General features: G+C 42.6%; 1 protein-coding gene across 4 annotated transcripts in view; it reads right to left on the bottom strand.

The window, feature by feature from the left end:
- LOC106567356 (protein kinase C zeta type) overlaps window positions 1-22382 on the bottom strand; it is a 135997-nt gene that overhangs the window by 63485 nt on the left and 50130 nt on the right. The window contains exon 1 of one of the 4 annotated variants that reach the window (XM_014136504.2): window positions 12879-13029. The exons of 2 other annotated variants lie outside the window; for them this stretch is intronic. In XM_014136504.2, the coding sequence (XP_013991979.1) occupies window positions 12879-12945 (67 nt within the window). In that variant the 5' untranslated portion in view covers window positions 12946-13029. Of the gene's footprint in view, window positions 1-4610; window positions 4756-12878; window positions 13030-22382 lie in introns of those variants that run through there. One more of the 4 variants, XM_014136503.2, reaches the window with a different exon arrangement.

The following is a 22382-nucleotide window of genomic DNA, read 5'->3' as shown; positions in this document are numbered from 1 at the left end:
AGACGAGACACTTAAGGCCGTTTGAACAACTGGATGAGGATTAAGGAGAGGAACAAACGGCATAAAGAAAGAGAGAAAACAACAAATAAAGACCTGGAATAGCTACATATCCCTGTTGCAGAGGTTGAATGAACTGTAGGTTTTATGGAGAGGTCTACGTCCAAAATGGCATCCTATTCTCTATATAGTTTTAAATGTTAAAATCAGCTTTGGCAGTGATTACAGATGTGAGTATTTCTGGGTAAGTCTCTAAGACCTTTGCACACCTGGATGTATAATATCTGCACATTACTCTTTAAAATTCTTCAAGCTGTCGCGTTGGTTGTTGATCATTGCTAGACAGCCATTGTCAAGTCTTGACATATATTTTCAAACTGATTTAGGTCATAACTGTAACTAGGCCACTCAGATACATTCAATGTTGTCTTGGTAAGCAACTCCAGTTTATATTTGGCCTTGTGTTTTAGTTAATTGTCCTGCTGAAATGTGAATTTCTCTTCCGGTGTCTGTTGGAAAGCTTAGAGCTATTCCTTTTATTTTTATCCTAAGAAAACTCCCTAGTCCTTGCTGATGACAAGCATTACCATAACATGATGCAGCCACCACCATGCTTGAAAATATGAAAAGTGGTACTCAGTAAGGTGTTGTGTTGGATTTGCTCCAAACATAACGCTTTGTATTCAGGACATAAAGTGAATTTCTTTGCCACATTTTTTGCAGCATTACTTTAGTGCCTTATTGCAAACAGGATGCATGTTTTGGAAAATGTTGTATTCTGTACAGGCTTCATTCTTTTCACTATGTCATTTAGGTTAGTATTGTGGAGTAACTACAATGTTGTTGATCCATCCCCAGTTTTCTCCTATCACAGCCATTAAACTCAAACTGTTTTAAAGTCACCATTGGCCTCATTGTGAAATCCCTGAGCGGTTTCCTTCCTCCCCGGCAACAGAGTTAGGAAGTATCTTTGTAGTGACTGGGTGTATTGATACACCATCTAAAGTGTAATTAATAACTTCACCATGCTCAAAGGGACATTCAACGTCTGCTTTAAAAAAAATAAAAATAAATATCTACCAATACGTACCCTTCTTTGCGAGGCATTGAAAAACATCCCTGGTCTTTGTGATTGAATCTGTGTTTGAAATTCACTGCTCGACTGAGGGATTTTACAGATAATTGTATGTGTGGGGTACAGAGATAACGTAGGCTTTCAAAAATATGTTAAACACTATTATTGCATACAAAGTGAGTCCATGCAACTTATTGTGCGATTTGTTAAGCACATTTTTACTCCTGAGCTTATTTTGGCTTGCCATAACAAACGGGTAAAATATTTAATGACTCGACATTTCAGCTTTTCATTTTTAATTAATTTGTACAATTTTTGAAAAACATAATTACACTTTGACATTATGGGGCCAGTGTGTAGGCCAGTGACAGAAATCTCAATTTAATCCATTTTAAATTCAGGCTGTAACACAACACAATGTAGAAAAAGTCAAGGGGTGTGAATACTTTCTGAAGGCGCTGTATATAGTGCACTACTTTTGACCAGGGCCCATAAAATTAATAGTGTACCATTTTGGACACAACCAGGGCCTTTCTTCCAGATGTACTGTTTGGATGGTGTCTGTTGTGAACAGTTGTACTCAGCCAAACAGACCTTGTCATCTCAATGAATGTCTCTGATTACATCTCCTCTGATCAATGGCAGCGGGTTCTCGGTGCAATAATGTGGAGGCACACATTGCTAACGAGGTATTTTCTCAACATCTGTCCTGTGAATAAAGACGGGGCAGACACACCATGCAAGACAGAGACAAAGAAATAGATCACTCTTTTTAACGACACTCCTCTTCAGATTCTCTGTCTAATCCTGTTATAACTCCAGGCACCCAAAGGGAATGCACCAAATCTGCCACAAATCAACAAGCTCGCTGTGTTTCCATAGATACTCGGTCTTCCCTCTTCTCCTTCCTCCACATCAGTAGAATGGGGGGGGGGTTGGACGAGACAACATGCCACTGTGGAGAAGCAAAAATTAGCCATCCTCTATTCGAGGGTGCGTGTGGGCGTCGGCGAGTGAACTACCTGCCACATTACAGGTGGGCGGCGGCCACATGTCTGACGCTAGCAGTTTGGCTGACTCAGGTCCTCTGACTCAGCTTGATATGGACATAAGATCCCCCTCCAATCTCTCTCTATCCCCCTCTCTTTTTCGAGTAAATTGCAGTAGGCCTACTTGACTCTATGTGAGTCTCATGATGCTATTCCATAAAATGTGTTGTTACAATCGGTTGAAGAGTAGTTCGAGTGATGCAGGTGGTAAAGGAATTTGGTCCCATATTCCTAGCATGCAATGACTACATCAAGCTTGTGACTCTACAAACTTGTTGGATGCATTTTCAGTTCATTTTGGTTGTGTTTCAGATTATTTTGTGCCCAATAGAAATGAAATTGTAAATAATGTAGTGTCATTTTCACTGGCGTAGCACCCCCCACACCCCCACAGCCAACAAGCTTTTGGGGACAGTGGTCCCCCCAGAGATCGGGCCCCCCGGATAGCATATAAACATGTCATATTTTTTAAAATTTATGACAGGAAATTATAACATTTTCTTTCAGCCTCATGGGAGTCACAAGCTTCATGTAAGGAATATGCTAGGAATATGGGACCAAATACTTATTTATAAGAATATTTAGGAGTGTCAATCATTTTGACCCCTAGTTTTGTAATAGTATAAAAAATATATAATTTCACCTTTTTTTTGCATACATTAAAGCTCAGTATTTTAATTATTTATTTTACACAGTCATTATTGCTCATCTTTATGAAGGGTGTCAATAATTTCGGGCCCCACTGTATATTCAAGCAAGTATGTTTTTCCCACATCAGCAAAACAGAAGCCATGACACTGCACAATAGGGAGCAGTTACTAGTATGTACAGTGCCTTCAGAAAGTATTCTTACCATTTTACTTATTCAACTTTTTTTTTGTGTTACAGTGTGAATTTAAAATGGATTAAAATGTATATTTTTTCTCACCCATCTACACACAATACCCCAAAATGACAAAGTGAAAATGTTTAGACATTTTTGCAAATTTATTGAAAATGAAATACATAAATATCGAATTTACTTATAATAAGTATTCAACCCCGAGTCAATACATGTTAGAATCACCTTTGGCAACGATTACAGCTGTGAGTCTTTCCGGGTAAGTCTCGACGAGCTTTCCACACCTGGATTGTGCAACATTAGTCCATTATTCTTAAAAAAATGATTCAAGCTCTGTCAAATTGGTTGTTGATCATAGGTGCATTTTGCTAATCATTTCATTAATTTTAACTGTCCCTCAGTTTTTTTGAAGACTTAGAAATACAGTCCCTTTAGTCATATGGACTCCCAAACAAGGAGCGTGTGTCTGTGTGTGTGAGCACGAAGTTAACCCAGTCAAATCTAATGTCTAGCCTTACAACCAGCCTGCTGGAGTGACAGTACTCCTGACCTCGCGCCGCCTTAGGGGCTTGTATCATCAGTAACACTTGTCTAAAGGATGAGGGTGGACGGTGTGAACACAACAAACAAGACTCGAGTCACAGAGAGTGTCGCTGGTGCCAGCTAACATTGCACCGCGCCTATACCATTAAGCAGGTAAACTAGGAAGTTCATGAGTTTGTTATGGCTGTCAGAAAGGTTCACTACTGCATATTCTGCATATGGTGTCCTGTATGCACGAGGACATGGCTAAATAGGAGCTAGTTACATATGGGGCGTCGGGTAGGTTTTTTACCTGCTACATTGGATGTGTAACTTTTTGCCGGCATGAGCAGAGTCACCTTATTGCTGTCCAGCGGGGCTGTGCGGCGAAATCTTGAAAATAGTGGAGCCCGGGGGTGCTTTTGCTCAGATTTCATTTAAATGAATAAGAGCATCTCAGTCTGCAAAAGGGATGCGTCTAGCGTAGCAGGCCAGTAAGAAGGCGTCTGTATGCAGAGGGTGTCCCGGTGATGAGACAGCAGAAGAGCAGGGTGATGTAAATTGTCATTGTCGATCATTAGTGAGGTCATTTCTGATCATTCTTCGGCAATGTCAGAAAGAATAGAATGCCTGAGTCATTCGATAGTACAATTATTAGGGATACAATTATATTGTCTTGTTTACTGACTTTAAGTGGGCTTATTAGTGGGACTGCCGGATTCTGTCTTGACCACAATGTTTTCTGAATGTTGATTATCTTTTCATCTTCACTGTGGCAAAGGAAATGACATTACATTAGCCACAGTTAGCTAGCCACGCTAGTCAATAAAAAAAGGTTATTGTTTATTATCTGAGACCTTTTTTCCGAGTCCTCCCCCGTGAAAAAATGTTGAGAAGAGACCCCCACACACACACCCACACACTTCCTCTGGGCTAACAGACATGTTCCTCTGAGACACAGACAGACTAGTGTTGCTTTGCCCCATTTTCAACAGACGAGTGAGGAAGATGTGCAAGGAGAGAGATCGGAAGAGAGGAGAGAAACATAGAGAGAGAGAGAAAGAGAGAGCGTTGGTGTGGTAGAGAAAAAACAGAGATAAGCCAGACAAGTAAAAAAGTACTGCACCTGCACAAGTGTATGGCAGTGGGAAGAATCCAGCCATGTTGTAAGAGTTGTTATACCCAGTCCATGTAGGTCTAAAGGTGTTCATATGCTCTACTAAAGTAGGAGAGAACAAAGCAGGCAGCTGCTCTCTAGAGGTGGTGGCAGTTGTTCCAGTGGCTCGAGGACAGGACATTTACAGGGGCTAGACTCACTTCCAGACATTGTTCCTGATCCCACTAGCAGGAAGATGATAAACTCTACCAACACCCACCCTCCCTCCCTCCCTCAAGTCCCCTTCAAAGAGTGCACTCAAAGATGTTGGGGCTTTCCACATGTGGGTCACTTACAAAAACAGTATAATTAAATAAATTATAGTTGCCTTTTTGAATAGCCAATAAAAACTAAAAAGGAATTATAGGCAACTAGCTAGTACCTCACAATAAAATGCAATCCATTCTTAAAGCTTTTCAGAATCAGCATTTTTTTTTAGATGCAGGCAGTTTATGAAAAGGTCAAAGGTATAACTGAGCCCCCTATGAATTTACCTGACACCCCTGTGCACTCCTTCACCAGGTTCTCCTTTTCATCCTTCTCTGTTTCAGATGTGTGTAAAGCCCTAAAAGAAATTGATGGAAAATTCCCCTGGCCCTGATGAACTAGACCCCTGCTTCCTACACCTAGCTGGAGACATCATTGCTCCCCCCTTAACATGTATTTTTAACCTCACGCTTGATGTTAAGGAAATCCCCAAGTTATGGAAATCTGATTTTGTACTGCCTCTCCTGAAAGGTGGAGATCCTTCGCTACTTGACAACTATCAACCCATATCAAAATTGTCTGTACTGTCAAAGGTACTGGAGTCCTTAGTTAGTAGGCAGTTCTAAAGACCTACTTCCAAGAAAACATCATCTTAAATGGAATGCAATCAGGTTTTAGGTCTGGCCACAGCACAGTTTCAGCAACATTGAAGGTTTTAAATGACATCCACTGTGCTCTTGACAAGAAGTTACATTGTGTGTCTGTCTTTATTGATTTGTCGAAAGGCTTTTGACACCGCGGAACATGCTGTGTTAGTGCAAAGGTTAAAATGTTGTGGAATTACTGGTCATACTCTAGATTGGTTTATAAATTACCTATCAAATCGTACACAATGTGTAATGGCGGATGGTTGTAAATCTGAGTCCATAGAGGTGTGCTCAGGTGTTCCACAAGGTTCTATTTTGGGCCCACTGTAGTTCATTTTGTATATCAACAACATTGGGGATCTTATTGAAACAGCGGATGTTCATTTTTATGCAGATGATACTGTTCTTTATTCAAGTGGTAGTAGTTTATCTTTAGCTTTTGAAAATGCCCAAAGAGCATTTAACATCATACAACAGAATCTGTATGATTTAAAGCTGGTTCTAAATTTTGGTAAAACAAAATGCATGATATTTTCAAATGACAGCCATGTTACTAATCATGTCATTGCTACATTGGCTGGATATACTATAGAGCAAGTTAAAGTGTACAAATATTTGGGTGTGTAGGTTGATGATAAGCTGAGCTTCACTGTGCATCTAGAGAACTTGATAAGGAAGCTCAAGCTGAAAATAGGTTTTTATTACCGGCATAAGGCTTGTTTTTCTTTGGAGGCCAGGAAGGAGCTGGTACGATGTACATTGCTGGCGGTTTAGATTTTAGTGATGTTATATACAGTTCAAGTCGGAAGTTTACATACACTTAGGTTGGAGTCATTTAAACTTGTTTTTTCGACCACTCCACAAATGTCTTGTTAACAAACTACAGTTTTGGCAAGTTGGTTAGGACATCTACTTTGTGCATGACACAAGTAATTTCACTTCTAATTCACTATCACATTTCGAGTGGGTCAGAAGTTTACATACACTAAGTTGACTGTGCCTTTAAACAGCTTGGAAAATTCCAGAAAATGATGTCATGGCTTTAGAAGCTTCTGATAGGCTAATTGACATCATTTGAGTCAATTGGAGATATACCTGTGGATGTATTTCAAGGCCTACCTTCAAAATCAGTGCCTCTTTGCTTGACAACATGGGAAAATCAAAAGAAATCAGCCAAGACCTCCACAAGTCTGGTTCAATTGTAGACCTCCACAAGTCTGGTTCATCCTTGGGAGCAATTTCCAAACGCCTGAAGGTACCACATTCATCTGTACAAACAATAGTATGCAAGTATAAACACCATGGGACCACGCAGCCGCCATACCGCTCAGGAAGGAGACGCGTTCTGTCTCCTAAAGATGAAGTACTTTGGTGCGAAAAGTGCAAATCAACCCCAGAACAACAGCAAAGGACCTTGTGAAGATGCTGGAGGAAACATGTACAAAAGTATCTATATCCACAGTAAAACTATATCGACATAACCTGAAAGGCCGCTCAGCAAGGAAGAAGCCACTGCTCCAAAACCGCCATAAAAAAGCCAGACTACGGTTTGCAACTGCACATGGGGACAAAGATCATACTTTTTGGGAAAATGTCCTCTGGTCTGATGAAACAAAAATAAAACTGTTTGGCCACAATGACCATCGTTATGTTTGGAGGAAAAAGGGGGAGGCTTGCAAGCCGAGGAACAACATCCCAACCGTGAAGCACGGGGTGGCAGCATCGTGTTGTGGGGGTGCTTTGCTGCAGGAGGGACTGGTGCACTTCACAAAATAGATGGCCTCATGAGGAAGGAAAATTATGTCGATATATTGAAGCAACATCTCAAGACATGAGTCAGGAAGTTAAAGCTTGGTCGCAAATGGGTCTTCCAAATGGACAATGACTCCAAGCATACTTCCAAAGTTGTGGCAAAATGACCTCAATACTATAGAACATTTGTTGGCAGAACTGAAAATGTGTGTGCGAGCAAGAAGGCCTACAAACCTGACTCAGTTACACCAGCTCTGTCAGGAGGAATGGGCCAAAATTCACCCAACTTATTGTGGGAAGCTTGTGGAAGGCTACCCGAAACATTTGACCCAAGTTCAACAATTTAAAGGCAATGCAACCAAATACTAATTGAGTGTATGTAAACTTCTGATCCACTGGGAATGTGTTGAAAGAAATAAAAGCTGAAATAAATCATACTCTCTACTATTATTCTGACATTTCACATTCTTAAAATAAAAAGGTGATCCTAACTGACCTAAGACAGGGAATTTTGACTAGGATTAAATGTCAGGAATTGTGAAAAACTGAGTTTAAATGTATTTGGCTAAGGTGTATGTAAACTTCCAACTTCAACTGTATATGCAGGCCTCAACCACTACCTTGAGAGCACTTGATTCAGTATATCATGCGGCCCTCAGGTTCATTACAAATCAAAACCGTCTAACACATCATTGTGATCTCTACAGCAATGTTGGCTGGTCGTCATTGACCTTGCGTAGGCTTAAACACTGGTACAGTGAGGGAAAAAAGTATTTGATCCCCTGCTGATTTTGTACGTTTGCCCACTGACAAAGAAATGATCATTCTATAATTTTAATGCAAATCAATTTATAACATTTTTGACATGCGTTTCCCACTGACAAAGAAATTATCATTCTATAATTTTAATGCAAATCAATTTATAACATTTTTGACATGTGTTTTTCTGGATTTTTTGTTGTTGTTATTCTGTCTCTCACTGTTCAAATAAACCTACCATTAAAATTATAGACTGATAATTTCTTTGTCAGTGGGCAAACGTACAAAATCAGCAGGGGATCAAATACTTTTTTCCCCTCACTGTATATACTGATTTCTAAGGCCATATTGGGTAAAATGCCATTTTATCTCTGTTCTTTTTTAGTCAGGTCGGTAAATAAATATCAATTACGGTCCCATTCTCATTTGCTTCTAACAGTAGCAAAAATTAGAACAGGACATGGTAGAAATAGTTTTAGTTACTCAGCTCCGTGGTCCTGGAATTCTCTCCTGAACATTTCAAATTTGATGATCTAGTTTTGTTGGTGGAGTTTAAACACTTGATCAATGTATATATCATAGAAGAGTGTAATTGTCTTTAGGACAGCTGTTTTTAGTCAAGTATGTGAACTGTATGTGTGTTTATAGTTTTGTTTAATGTTGTGTTAGTGTATGTAAGTTGTTTTGTCTGAAACGTTGTTCCCCCTGCTGCTATTGGACCAGGTCTCTCTTGGAAAAGAGATGTTATCTCAATGAGAAAAACCTGGATAAATAAAAGGTTAAATAAAATAAAAATAAATAAAGTAGACAGACTACACAGCACGCTATAGAATGAACATTTCAACGCGTGCCCAGCCCATATACAGTCCAGCCCATACTTATAAACTGGGGACCTTCCCCATTTGAACATCTTCGTGGGAGACATCAGAGATATTATAAGCTATGTAGAGCTAGAGAATAGATGTAGTGTATCCAATAACCCCAAAGCCACTCAGACACATTTAGCCCTCCATGTTATAGCGTGACAAAGTATGTTCTAAATTTAACGGTTGTTTAATTCATTTCAACTTAACTATTTGTGTGGAAGATAACAGAAGTAGCGGTTAGCAGTAAACTTTGAAAAGAAATCGTCTTTCAGGGCTGTGGCGATTTCAGCATGTCCAAAGGGGACAGTGAGTGGGATATCCTGAACTGCAGTCAACACACTGCTATGAGCCAATGAGTCAGCAGCTCTAAGATGCTGTTGCTAAGACGACACCATGGTAATGGAATTCCATCCATCTGTCCCAACACCCCATATGGATCCACTCAAAATAACTACTATACAAATTAATACGATTGATTGATTGTAAGTTTGTGATAGTATTATAGCCTATTCCCAGAACTGTTTGTGCCTACTCCTTTTGACTCAATGTCACACCAAACATGTTGGCAAGAGAGCAAAAACAGACTGGTACCCATTCTAATAGAATCAGCAGCTTTAGCAACTCAAACCATTTTTTTATGCCGTGACTATGGCTTCACTGGCAGATGACATATTACAAATTAAATCAAATTTTATTTGTCACATGCGCCGAATACAACAGGTGGAGACCTTACCGTGAAATGCTTACTTACAAGTCCTTAACCAACAATGCAGTTCAAGAAATAGAGTTAAGAAAATATTTACTAAATAAGCTAAAGGTAAAAAAAAAAGGAACACTGAAATGGCATGTTGCAGGGTGTGCTGTATGAAAAAAATACATTGCGATACAGTGGACACATACTATAATAGCTGCATCCCATTACAAGGGTTGTATTCATTAGGGCACACTCTAGCAACATGTTTTGCAATGAAAAATGAAAACAATCATTTATTCTTGGACAAGTTCAGGTAGCACCCTCCCTCTTTCAATCCATTTTCTTCCGTTTGATGCCTAATGGTGAATGTGAACTACCATGACACCCCCGTACACTCATCATCAAAATGCCATCCTCGATCTCCACTTCCTTTGATGAAGGGAATCTAAGGGCTCCTGCTCTGCAGGCTTGAAGGCATGTCTTTGATTTAAAACGTTTTCGATAACTTATTTTCTATTCCCCTTACCACACACTCTCTCGTGCTCTTTCCCTCCATTTTATCGTCCAATCTCTCGTCATACTTTCCATCCATTATTTTTCTCTCTCCACCTATATCGTCCTCACTTTCCCTCTGTCTCTCCAATTCCGCAACAACATGTGACACCAGTTCCCAATTATCTGGGTGCCTTTGTCTTGCCTTACAGGGGGTGCTGCTGCGGCGTCTTATGTAATAATGACTGTCCTGGATTAAACTAGCCCTGCTACTAGTCATCATTGACACTCTGCCTTGCGAGTGTAGAGGGGTGTGTTATCATCATCACCACTGTAACTGTTTCACAACCTCACCACTTAGCCCCCATCCGTCAGGCCAGGCCAGACAGCTAAATCCCAGGAAGCCTCACTCCTTCTATATTTTTTGTTTGTTGGATAGAATATTGACAGAAAAGAAAGGTAGAGAGTGTGCTGAAATAGCAGTGGATCTCGTGGTTGAACCCATGCTGCAGCGTAATTTTTTTTTTCATTGGCAGCGACTTAGACCACCCTAGGCTACAGACCCTCTTCTATATGTAGAAAGAACACATTAACATGTAGTGTGCAGTGTTGGGGAAGCTACTCTGAAAATGTAGTTCACCAAACTACCAATTACTTCACACTGGAAGAAGCTAAACTACACTAAAGCTACCCAAGGAAAAATATAGTTTAATTTGAAAAATGATTATATGGAAATCTGAAATGACTACAAATTGCAATGGCAATTGGGGTCATATGTTAACAGAATGTGTCATTTAGCCTATTAAACACAAAACAAATGTTTCAAGTGAGAATTAGGCAGGTGTGATGGCGAAAAGAAAGAAAAGGATTGCCAACTTACCCAGATTTTATTTGAGCTAAAACAGTAGTGTGTAGTTCCAGTAGTAAGCTGCATGGCAAAAAGGTCATTAACTACTGAAAACACTACCTAGATTTGAATTTAGTTCAACTACCACTAGGCTACCGCAAAATGGAGTTAAACTACTAGCTGAACTACATGTAGCTCACTACTCCCCAACACTGATAGTACTAGTGAAACGTGTGTGTTCTAACTGATACAATGCAGCTGTATATTTTCCTGCCCTAAGAATAGGCTCTCACTAAGATAAGGATAAAGATAGACATGAATCTAGACATAGATCTGTACACAGAATACCATCTGCAAAAGTAACTCACCCAACATACACTAGCTACACATGCCTCTATAAAAAAAGAACACATACAACCATCCCTTTTACCCCAAACCACTTGGCCACTCAGCCCCACCCCATGACATCCATGAAGCAGAGTCCCTGCCCATCTTCCGAAAACATCTGAAACCCTACCTTTTCAAACAGCATCTTAAATAACCCTCCTCCTTAACCAGCACTTGCACTTAAACCCCCCTTTCTAGCTCTGACTCTACTGATAGCTACGATATTAAGGAAAAATGTACTTTCTATGCCTGTGATATGTGGTTGTCACACCAAGCTATCTTAAGACGAATGCACTAACTGTAAGTCGCTCTGGATAAAAACATCTGCTAAAAGAACTAAATAAAATAAGGAGTAGAGGATGACACAAGACAGATAGACTTAGCTCAGCCAGATCGGTATCGTATCTTTTTGTCAGTGGAGATAGATGGCGACGTGGGGACTCTAAATAGGTTACACAGATTACCATCCCCAGTCTCTGTGGCCTAGAACACTACTGGGAGGCAGAGACTGTCAGGGCTGACAGAAAACAGTCCAGGAAATGTTCTTAGCAGCAGGAAATCGCCACCGCCTCCCCGCAAACGCTGATGAACTTCCAATTGTGGTTAATGTTTGGTCAACAACTGTTTATTTGTGGTTGTAATCTGGGTTAAATTGAGAGAAACTGTATAAAATGAAATAAATTGGACAAAGACATCAAATGAACATCCAAACGTGGTTGATATTTGGTTGAGGTCAACAACAACCGTGAATTCCACCGAACCATGAAACCTTGAAAAGCAATCGTTGATTTGTGGTTGCAATCTGGGTTCAAATGAGAGAGAAACTGTGCGAGTTTATGAATGATTTGGGGAAATTCAACAAACTAGTCACATTGGTGCAATGTCATTATGTTGATAAAGTTTAATATTGTAGATCATAGGCTGCAAACCGCCAAACAATATTGGAGTGACTTTAGAGTCAGTAAGGCTAATAATGTCATTTTTAAAGGAACAACTATACTGCCATTACCTTGCAGTCCAAATATGCATGACCCTAGGAACAAACTCAACACGCAAGAGTATTTAGCAGCTCTAACGAGAAAATGGAAGTCAAAAACTGTTTATAATTAACAACTAGACTAGAGTATAGAGAACATTTTCTTCTAAGACATGCTGACTATTTATTCTCCTACACATCAACTCTTAAACTATTTGAAACAAGTACTATGTTGTGAGGGGTCCATACAGAGGCTCCAATCTTAAACACGTACACGGGTACGGACACACACTCTCTCTTGCTCTCGCTTTCTGTTTCTAAAAAGCTCACACATCACACACCCGCCGTACAAAAAAACACTATCCCCGTGTACAAACATGCACACATGCCAGCCATCACACATACACAGGCTCACATGCACCCTGCATATATCAATCTGTTTCACGCAGTAGTGAGTTACAGTATCCTTCAGCTCCGGGTAGAAGTTGCCCGTAGGCACAGATCAACGATCAGCTTATCATCCCCAAATCCTATTGTTAACCATAAGGAGGGGGACATGAAAAACTGATGTTAGATCAGTGTCTAGGGGGGCAACTCCATCCTTCTCCTACCTTTCACTCGCAGGTAGAAAAGGAGTGTTAGCAGCATCCCTCCTTTCTCTGACAGCAGCAGTATCATCCGCTCCCTCTCTTTACATCCCGGCTTTCCTCTCCTCCTCCTATTCCTCCTCCTCTTTCTTCCTCCGACACTGTTCTCCTCCTGTCTCTCTCTCTCCCCACTCCCTCCTCCCCCGTTCCCCACGAGGTTGCTTCTCAGCAGCCGTCTTTCTCTCTCTCTCTCTATCTCTCTCTCTCTCTCTCACACACACATACATACACCCCACCAGCTGCCCCCTCCGCCCTCCAGGCATAGCCAATAGTAACCCAGTACATTCCTACTCCCTAGTCTTTGGATATGGAGTCTAAAATGTAATACAGTATAAAACAGTTCCCACCAGGGTGCAGTTACCAAACTCACCCACATGATGGCAGAGCTAGCTGTTGGTTTGACACCATCATTTGCACTGAATACATTTCCACCTTTAAATTTAAACATCAGTTTCTATTTTTAGACTAGAAGCTGAAGCTCAGAGGACAGCGGAGGAGGTGGATGAGAGCAGAGGAGAGCAGAGGAGGCGGAGGAGAGCGGAGGACAGCGGAAGAGGTGGAGGACAGCGGAAGAGGTGGAGGAGAGCGAATGAGGTGGAGGAGAGCGGAGGAGGTGGAGGAGGAGAGCGGAGGAGGAGAGCGGAGGAGAGTGGAGGAGGAGAGCGGAGGAGGTGGATGAGAGCGTAGGAGGTGGAGGAGAGCGTAGGAGGTGGAGGAGAGCGGAAGAGGTGGAGGAGAGCGGAAGAGGTGGAGGAGAGCGGAAGAGGTGGAGGAGAGCGGAAGAGGTGGAGGAGAGCGGAAGACAGCGGAAGAGGTGGAGGACAGCGGAGAAGGTGGAGGAGAGCGTAGGAGGCGGAGGAGAGCGTAGGAGGCGGAGGAGCGCGTAGGAGGTGGAGGAGAGCGTAGGAGGTGGAGGAGAGCGAAGAAGGTGGAGGAGAGCGAAGGAGGTGGAGGAGAGCGAAAGAGGTCCTGTGTCCTTAAGCTTATGGTGTTCATGTCCTGTGTGGTTGCGCTATTGTTCTTGACCTAGAGGCTATGGGTGTGCACTACTTTATACCTACTACACACACTCACATATTGTTACATACAGTATATGGAAGGATTTCAAAGTTATGACATTATTCCCACGCACCTGCAATGAATTAACTCAGATGTGCGAGTGCTTTTTTGAATATATTGGAAGATTAAAACAAGCGTAACACACACACAATTGCAAAAAGTTCACGCCTTACATGAGGAGCTAATGAAACACCATAAATTCCACCTTTGGCACCATAAAACCCTTCTTCTGGGCGGCTGCATGCTGCTGCATTCTAACAGTATCTACCAGCCAAGTATTTTTATTTTTTTGTATGCCAAGTAACAGTGAACATTAACAGTGAACCAGCTAATAATGTTGCAACAATGGGGAGGTTGTGCAAGCATTTTCCACATTCCTTCATACATTGTTTATTGCCGTCTCCCTGTCCGGTACCACAGGCTTTATCAGAGCAGGGCTGAGGTGGATTGGGACCAGAAATCCGCTCCTTGGGCATTTCCAACACACAGTTGAGAGGAGTACAGGGTCAAGCGCAGTGCAGGGCCCCTGGATGGAGAGCATGTTGTGGGGTTAAGGGACTTGCTCAAAGGCCCAACGGTAGTGGATTGATAATAGGATATGAATCCAGTTGCCAGATAAATTTCCCCCTTTTTATCCAGCACCCAGCCTAGGATTCGAACAGGTGACCTTTCGGCTACAGGTCCCCCTCCCCAACACAAGCCTTTTCCACATTCCTTCACAGTGAGAGTATAGTCGTCTCCCTGTCCGGTACCACAGGCTTTATCAGAGCAGGGCTGCGGCGGACTGGGACCACAAATCCTCTTCTTGGGCATTTCTAACAAACTAGACAATTATTATCCTCAAGGCCCCCACACCGGCCCATTTTTTTCCCCTTCAGGCCACCATTACTAGACAAATAATCAGACAGGCCAACTGGGCTAAAGATGGACTAGCCCATCTGGCATTTGCCAAACTTGCCCTATGGCCAGTCTGTCTCTGGAGCAGGGCTAAGGCACGTCACTTTATCAGCCTACCACTGAAGGAGACCTCACCTCCACAGCCCTACACAAACATGGACACCTATCTGAATCTGGCCTTCACACCTTCTACATGAGCAAAGTGGAACCGATGGTGATGCTTTTGGTGATATAACAAGAATGAACAGTAGAAGACATAGGAGTGCAATGCATTGCACCCAGTCTTGCGTTTTGGGCCATGACAGTTTGAGGCTATTATTTAGGGAGGTAAATCTGATCCTAGATCTGCAGATAAGAAGCTAAAACCAGATCGGCAGTTGAGACTAACAACGCCATTTTGTGATGTTCTAAACATGCTCTAAACATCGAGAACCCCCACGTAGATCGCTGTTGTCATATTATGTAGGAGTTGAATATTGCTAGCGCTCAATCCTGTTATTTTTTTTAAAGAGAAGAGACAGATAAAGTTACAGAAAAAAAAATAGGGGGTGGGTTAAAAAGAGGCAATCATCACATCCCCCCCAGCTTTATCCCCTGCCCACTGGAGATGTAGCCTAGCCCTAGCTAGCGCTATAGTCCCATTGTTGCTATTGAGCATATGCTAACTAAGTGGTTCCCCAGTGGGGGCATTAACCAGTGGGCAAGCCAGGCCTTTGTGGATTAGCTGCGCTGAACAGATGCGCCTCGCGGGCTAGCACCACTCACCAGAGGTCCAATCTGAGGGAGAAACACGAAATTCAGCGACCGCCCGGTCTGAACCACTTCAAATCCTGTCCCATCAGCTCCAAACAAGGTCAGCCCAGGCCTCATCCACAACATATGGATCAGATTCATAATTGAAGACAGAAAACGATACTAACGATAGTGGTGTGTGAAGTCAATTGCAGTCAGGCCAGATACGCTATGAGGGTGAGACAAAATGAGGGCAGGCGATAGGTTGTTGAGTTTTTTCCTGGGTTGTTTTCTGGGTTATGGCCGTTCAACACATTCCACTGATACCCAGCTTAGCGTTTCCCCCAGGCACCACCAGAGCTGAAGTCTGGCAAGCATCCCATCAGCAGTCTGTGACAGGGCCTGAGCTATTTTTATGCCTGTCGGTTTTCTCTGTGTGTGTGTGTCTTGCACCTATGTGTCTCTTTTCCTTCCTCCCGCTCCTCCTCTTCCCTGTTTCTTTCTCTGTCCCCTTTCTCACTGTCATTTTTGGGGGGGGGAGTAAAAATCTCAATCTCACTTTTCATTACTGCATCAGCAAATCGACAGACTCCATAATCTCTGCCTCCGAGGCTTCAGAGGACATTGGAGCAGATGTGAGGAGAGAGAGAAGGCTTATACTGTACTGTAGATTAAGCTGAATCCATAATCTCTGCCATGACAGAACACGGCAGGGCATTTCTCACACTCTGCACTTGACCTCTGCTCGGCTGGGTCCTATTCATTATGAACATCGTAGCAAAAAAAATTGTCAAGGAAAAACATAAACAAGCGTTTCTTATTGGATAAGTTTAGGTATTCCATCCCTGTTCCGGTACGTTTTCTTCCATTTCGTTCCTAATGAATACAACCCTCTCTCTGACCCAGAATGTGTCGACTCCCTACCAACCAGCCATATCTCCCAGCCAAATCCCCTTCCTCCCTCCCTTCCTAAATCTTGCACACTTCTTCAAATTATAGTGATGGATAGACTGGGTGAGGGAAAGATAAAAAATCTGCCAACCTGCAAGTCTTTCTCGGCCAGTTAGTTTATTGCCCTTCTAAATCGCATCCTCCCAGCAGTCAAAATATCCACACTAAAGGTCCCACCAAAAACTATTCACCACACTGCACAATGACTACATCACAGAGATAAATGAATACAGGAGTGGAAAACTAGAAATAAAAAAGGAGAGGTGTGTAAAAGAAAGTTCTAGTTAGCTATACAGCCAAACACAGGCCTACAGTATCTGAGTCCTTCTGTAGTGGCAGGGGGCGGCAGGGTAGCTTAGTGGTTAGAGCGTTGGACTAGTAACCAAAAGGTTGCAAGTTCAAATCCCTGAGCTGACAAGGTACAAATCTGTCGTTCTGCCCCTGAACAAGGCAGTTAACTCACTGTTCCTAGGCCATCATTGAAAATGAGAATTTGTTCTTAACTGACTTGCCTAGTTAAATAAAGGTTTAAACAAAAAACAAAGTAGGACACCATCCTACCATTACCAAAGTATCTGAGACATGGGAGTATTTTCTTTTCACTAACAAGACTGATGCTAGGACTTGAGAGGCAGATGCTAATGCTATGCTAACAAAGAACTCTTACAGAGCTTACCAAAAGGATTTTGCTAATAAAGTTAGCATACACTTAAGGACTGTACAGACAGGCATTCATATCTTTACGCAGTAACTGAGTCCTCCTACAATGACAAGTAGGCTATCATCCTACCATTATAGCAATATCTGACAGTTGAATTTAATCAATCATCTGATCAGGTCTATCTAGGCTCTGAGAGAGGGAGAGAGAAAAACAGAGAGAGGGGTCATTCTCATCAGAAGGTAATGATGTAGGGGCGAGCGCTGCAGGCCTATACAGGCCTATACATGGCATTACATAATGAATGGACATGCTGAGGCACAAAACAAGGTACATGGGAGAGAGATGGATGACTAGGCAGTGAAAGTGCATGGGAAAATGACTCAGAACGACCTTCCCTCCCAGAGCTTTGTACTAAATGCAGAGAGCAGTGTTGCATCCACCGAGTGAGCTAGTGGTGCGCATGGTGTTAGCATTTAGCATCACAACTGGCATGGTGTGGTAAACGATTTGGCGGCAGGTCAAAAAGAGGAAGAGACACAATGCGTGATACAGGGTCAGACAGCTCACGTGTAAGGACATTACAACCAAGAGAGTAGCCATCTGAGCTTTTTCCATCATCAGATAGGAACGCCTCACACACGCTGCTGTAACTATTGATTTATGGCCTCGTCCGTGTACACACACACACACACCCACTGTGACACACTGACTCAGTCTCCGGGGGATGGGTTTCATCTGCAAGTCAGCTGAATCATCCAAGCCGTTATAGACTAGTGTCAGCAGCAGTCTGAGTGGCAGGGAACGAATGGGGAAAGTGTGTGTTTGTGCGCATGTGTGTGTGGGGTGTGTCTGTGGCTGGACCTGGCCTACAATGTGCAGGGCTACTGTGATGTGAATATGTATGTTAGGCATGTATATGTAACCAATTTGAATATGACCTTGGTGAATCATATTCTCAAACAATACAGCAATCCTACTTTGATTGAGACGTATATATTTTAACATTAATATATTCCTGAGTGGCGCAGTGGTCTAAGGCACTGCATAGCAGTGCTAGCTGTGCCACTAGAGATCCTAGTTCGAGTCCGGGCTCTGTCGCAGCTGACCGGGAGACCCATTGAGCGGTGCACAATTGGCCCAGCGTCATACTGGTTAGAGGAGGGTTTGGCCGGCAGGGATGTTCTTGTCCCATTGCGCTCTAGCGACTCATGTGGCGGGCCGGGGCGCAATACACACTGACACGGTCGCCAGGTGGTTCCTCTGACACATTGGTGCGGCTGGCTTCTGTGTTAAGCGGGCATTGTGTCAAGAAGCAGTGCGGCTTGGCTGGGTTGTGTTTTACGGAGGACGCACGGCTCTTGACCTTCGCCTCTCCTGAGTCCGTACGGGAGTTGCAGCGATGAGACAATTGGGTACCACGAAAAAGGGGTAAAAGTACAATTTTCAATTAGTATATTCTAGATTTGTGTTTATGTATAAAAGACAGTGTTTGGCCACTGTATGGCCTGATCTCACATAGTTTTTCAGTGAAGACTAGCATATATGCTCACAAGGGTGTTTGGAGCTCTGTAACAAACTATACATTGCAATTAACGTGTTATATATTGCAGGTACTAAAATAGGTTCATCAGTATAGGCTAGCCATAATGAAAGGCTCACAGGTGTGGAAAAATAGATATCCCCTTGGTAACTTCCCTGTCCCTACTTGCGTCTATCCTATTCAACTGTATTTTTTTACGTCTATGCAACACTTCACACACTCCAATGTGGAATTGGTGTTTCTTGACTAATTTCTCTTTCATTGCCAGGTGAAACATGACAGTTCAGGACGTTTCCAGAATGTCAAAGTTTTATTTTAAAATGTAACCTTTATTTAACTAGGCAAGTCAGTTGAGAACAAATTCTGACGACGCTGGGTTGCGTCACCCTATGGGACTCCCAATCACAGCCAGATGTGATGCAGCCAGGATTTGAACCAGGGACTGCAGTGACACCTCTTGCATTGAGATGCAGTGCCTTAGACCACTGCGCCACTCAGGAGCCCAAGTAAGACGAGTATGTTTTCAATTAAGAATCGTCTGGTTGAGGTACTTTTTTATTTAACCAGGTAGGCCAGTTGAGAACAAGTTCTCATTTACAACTGCGACCTGGCCAAAATAAAGCAAAGCAAAGCAGTGCGACAAAAACAACACCACAGAGTTACACATAAACAAACGTACAGTCAATAACACAAAATAAAATAAAAATAGAAAGATCTATGTACAGTGTGTGCAAATATAGAAGAGTAGGGAGGTAGGCAATAAATAGGCCCTAGAGGTGAAAATAATTACAATTTAGCATTAATACTGGAGTGATAGATGTGCAGATGATGTGCAAGTAGAGATACTGGGGTGCAAAAGAGCAAGAGGGTAAGTAATAATATGGGGATGAGGTAGTCGGGTGATCACTTGGGGTGATGTCAGATGTCAAAGAAAGAGTGGCATTGCCTCGACAGATTTTACTTTCTTTCTTGTCACACGTGCACACTTTCCTTCCACAAAGGGTAATTCTGGTCAGTATAAGAGAGCCCAGTGTGCTAACGAGAGAACAATGGAGCTGCACTGTACCAGAGCTACTGACAGAGCTACTGATATCTAGGCTAACAGCTAGACTAACAAGGCTATCTACCTCTCCTACTGCTGTACTGTCCCACTGACAGACCTACTGACAGCTAGGCTAACAGAGGTAATGGACTTGTGCTATCCCACTGACAGAGCAACTGCTAGGCTAACAGGGCTATTTCTATTTTTACCTTTATTTTACCTTTCGTTTAGCAGGGAGTCCCATTGAGACCAAGGTCTCTTTTACAAGGGAGCCCTGCATCTCACAAATACACAATTATTCTAACTTGACTACAGCTTCAGTCAGGCCTAAAGCTTGTCAGAAGGATTTACCGCCAAGATGGGACTGGGAACATGGTGTTTTCACCAACAGCCTAACATTATACGACTTGGCGGTGCTAATTGGCGGTGCTAGATGCTAATGCTATGCTAACAAAGCTACGCTAACAGAGCCATCTTTACCAACCAACAGGATTTTGCTAGTAAAGCTAGCATACACTAAGGGCCTTTTCAGACAACGGACAGGGACAGAGACTGATACATATGCATACATGAACATCTTGCATCCATCTTTGTTTGTGCAGGCCCTCGACTAGATCTACTAACAAAGATACCCAGGCAGACTCTGATCAATGCTACTACTGCATCACAGTCTGCAGGACAGGGCAGGAGGAACCATTTCTACTTCTACTAAAAGGGTGTTGGACATGTGGGAGTGCTGCAGCACATTACCTCACACTAAATGACTCAAAATGATGTAAAATATATATCATGATATTATCTGTGTCTCTTCTTCCCTCCCCTCTCCAATGTTGCTGAAAGTGTAGGGAAAGTACACACTATTGTGCAGCACTGTACTGAAATGTTTAATTCAGCCTTTACCGTTTAGTAACATTGTTAGACAGTTATTGCCTAACTGGTGGAAAGTCATCACATCAAGTGAAATCACCATATCTAAACTGTGTAGAGTGCACACATGACCTGGGCTCGTATTCACAAAGCGTATCATAGTAGGAGTTTCCCATTTTAGATCGTAATGAATCAGATTACATGAACACAGAGGACCTGATCCTAGATCAGCAATCCTATTGCCTGGCCTCTCAAAAACATATTGGAGCTCTGGGTGTTTCTCTCCACTAGAGGGAGATCAGAAATAATAGGCAACCTTAACCACAACAGGGGTGGCCAACCCTTCTCCCGGAGAGCTACTGGCTGTGCAGGCTTTTGCTCAAAGCCTGATCCAACACACCTGATTCGACTAATCAGCTGCTCATCAGGACCTTGATTAGATGAATCGGGGGTGTCTGAGCAGGGCTGGGACAAAAGCCTGCACACTTATTGCTCTCATGGACGAGGGGATGGTCACCCCTGCCTTAAGAATCCAACTTTAGCTTCTACCCCCAAGCCATAGTAGTTGAATAATTAAATGGCCTTTTGGACTATTTGCATTGACCCCCCCCCTTTGTTTTTACACTGCTGCTTCTCACTGTGTATTATCTATACATAGTCACTTTACCCCTACCTACATGTACAAATTACCACAAACTAACCTGTACCCCTGCACATTTGACTCGGTACCAGTAACCCCTGTATATAGCTTCATTCATATTATTTTATTGTGTTACTTAGTTGTTTTTTTCACTTTAGTTTATTTAGTAAATATTTTCATAACTCTATTTTCTATAAACTGCATTGTTGGTTAAAGGCTTGTAAGTAAGCATTTCACGCTAAGGTGTACACCTGCTATATTTGGCGCATGTGACAAATAACATTTCATTTCAACACCGTAATATGACAACTAATGTTACTCGACTACAGTTACCAAACACAAAATGTTAAATATTAGAATCCTTGCTGGTTTTTGCCAAGGGATCACAGCGAGGTTCTTCCGTATCATGGAAGTTGTCATAAATAACAAGGAAGTGGAACTTCTGTAATTTCTGAAGAAAGAAAACTGCTGAATCACAACAAGCCACATCAACTGATTAGCTCACTTTGTCACAGTGAGCTCAAATTAAATGTTTTATTTCTCCCTCCTTCTCCATGACATAATCCTGGCTAACGCTGCGTGGCTTTCACACAGCACACCCATTCGCTCAGTGGTACATGCAGGGCACATAGCTTTTTGGTAGCATGTGATTTCAATGCTAATACCCTCAGAGGCCTGGCACTAATGCAGTGCCTCATCAAAAAGTACACTGGCTGATTTCCTTCTCTCTCTCTCCCCTTTCAATCAATGTATTTCTCTCTAGTCCATGCTATCTGGGATCCTTGGGACGTCCCTACCCAATTGAAGTTGACATTTTAAATGGTTATAGTTAGGGACATCCCACGGATTCGGGTCTCTCTCTCTCTCTGTCTCTCTCTCTGTCTCGTCGGTCTCGCCCTGTGCGTCCACATTGGTAAGTCATCATTGGTACACAGGCTTCCAGGCTTTGACAGCAACTCTCGTTCTCTCATGCGTGAAGGGCCTACACACAGACAGTCTCACTCTCTCTCGCTGAGGCTTAAGGATGGACCAATGAGCGAGACACCTCCACAGCACTTGGCCTCTCACACTTATTCCCT

Source organism: Salmo salar, chromosome ssa13 (assembly GCF_905237065.1).
Source record: "Salmo salar chromosome ssa13, Ssal_v3.1, whole genome shotgun sequence".
In the NCBI taxonomy this organism is placed as follows: domain Eukaryota; kingdom Metazoa; phylum Chordata; class Actinopteri; order Salmoniformes; family Salmonidae; genus Salmo; species Salmo salar.
This window is presented reverse-complemented; position numbering and strand designations above follow the sequence as displayed.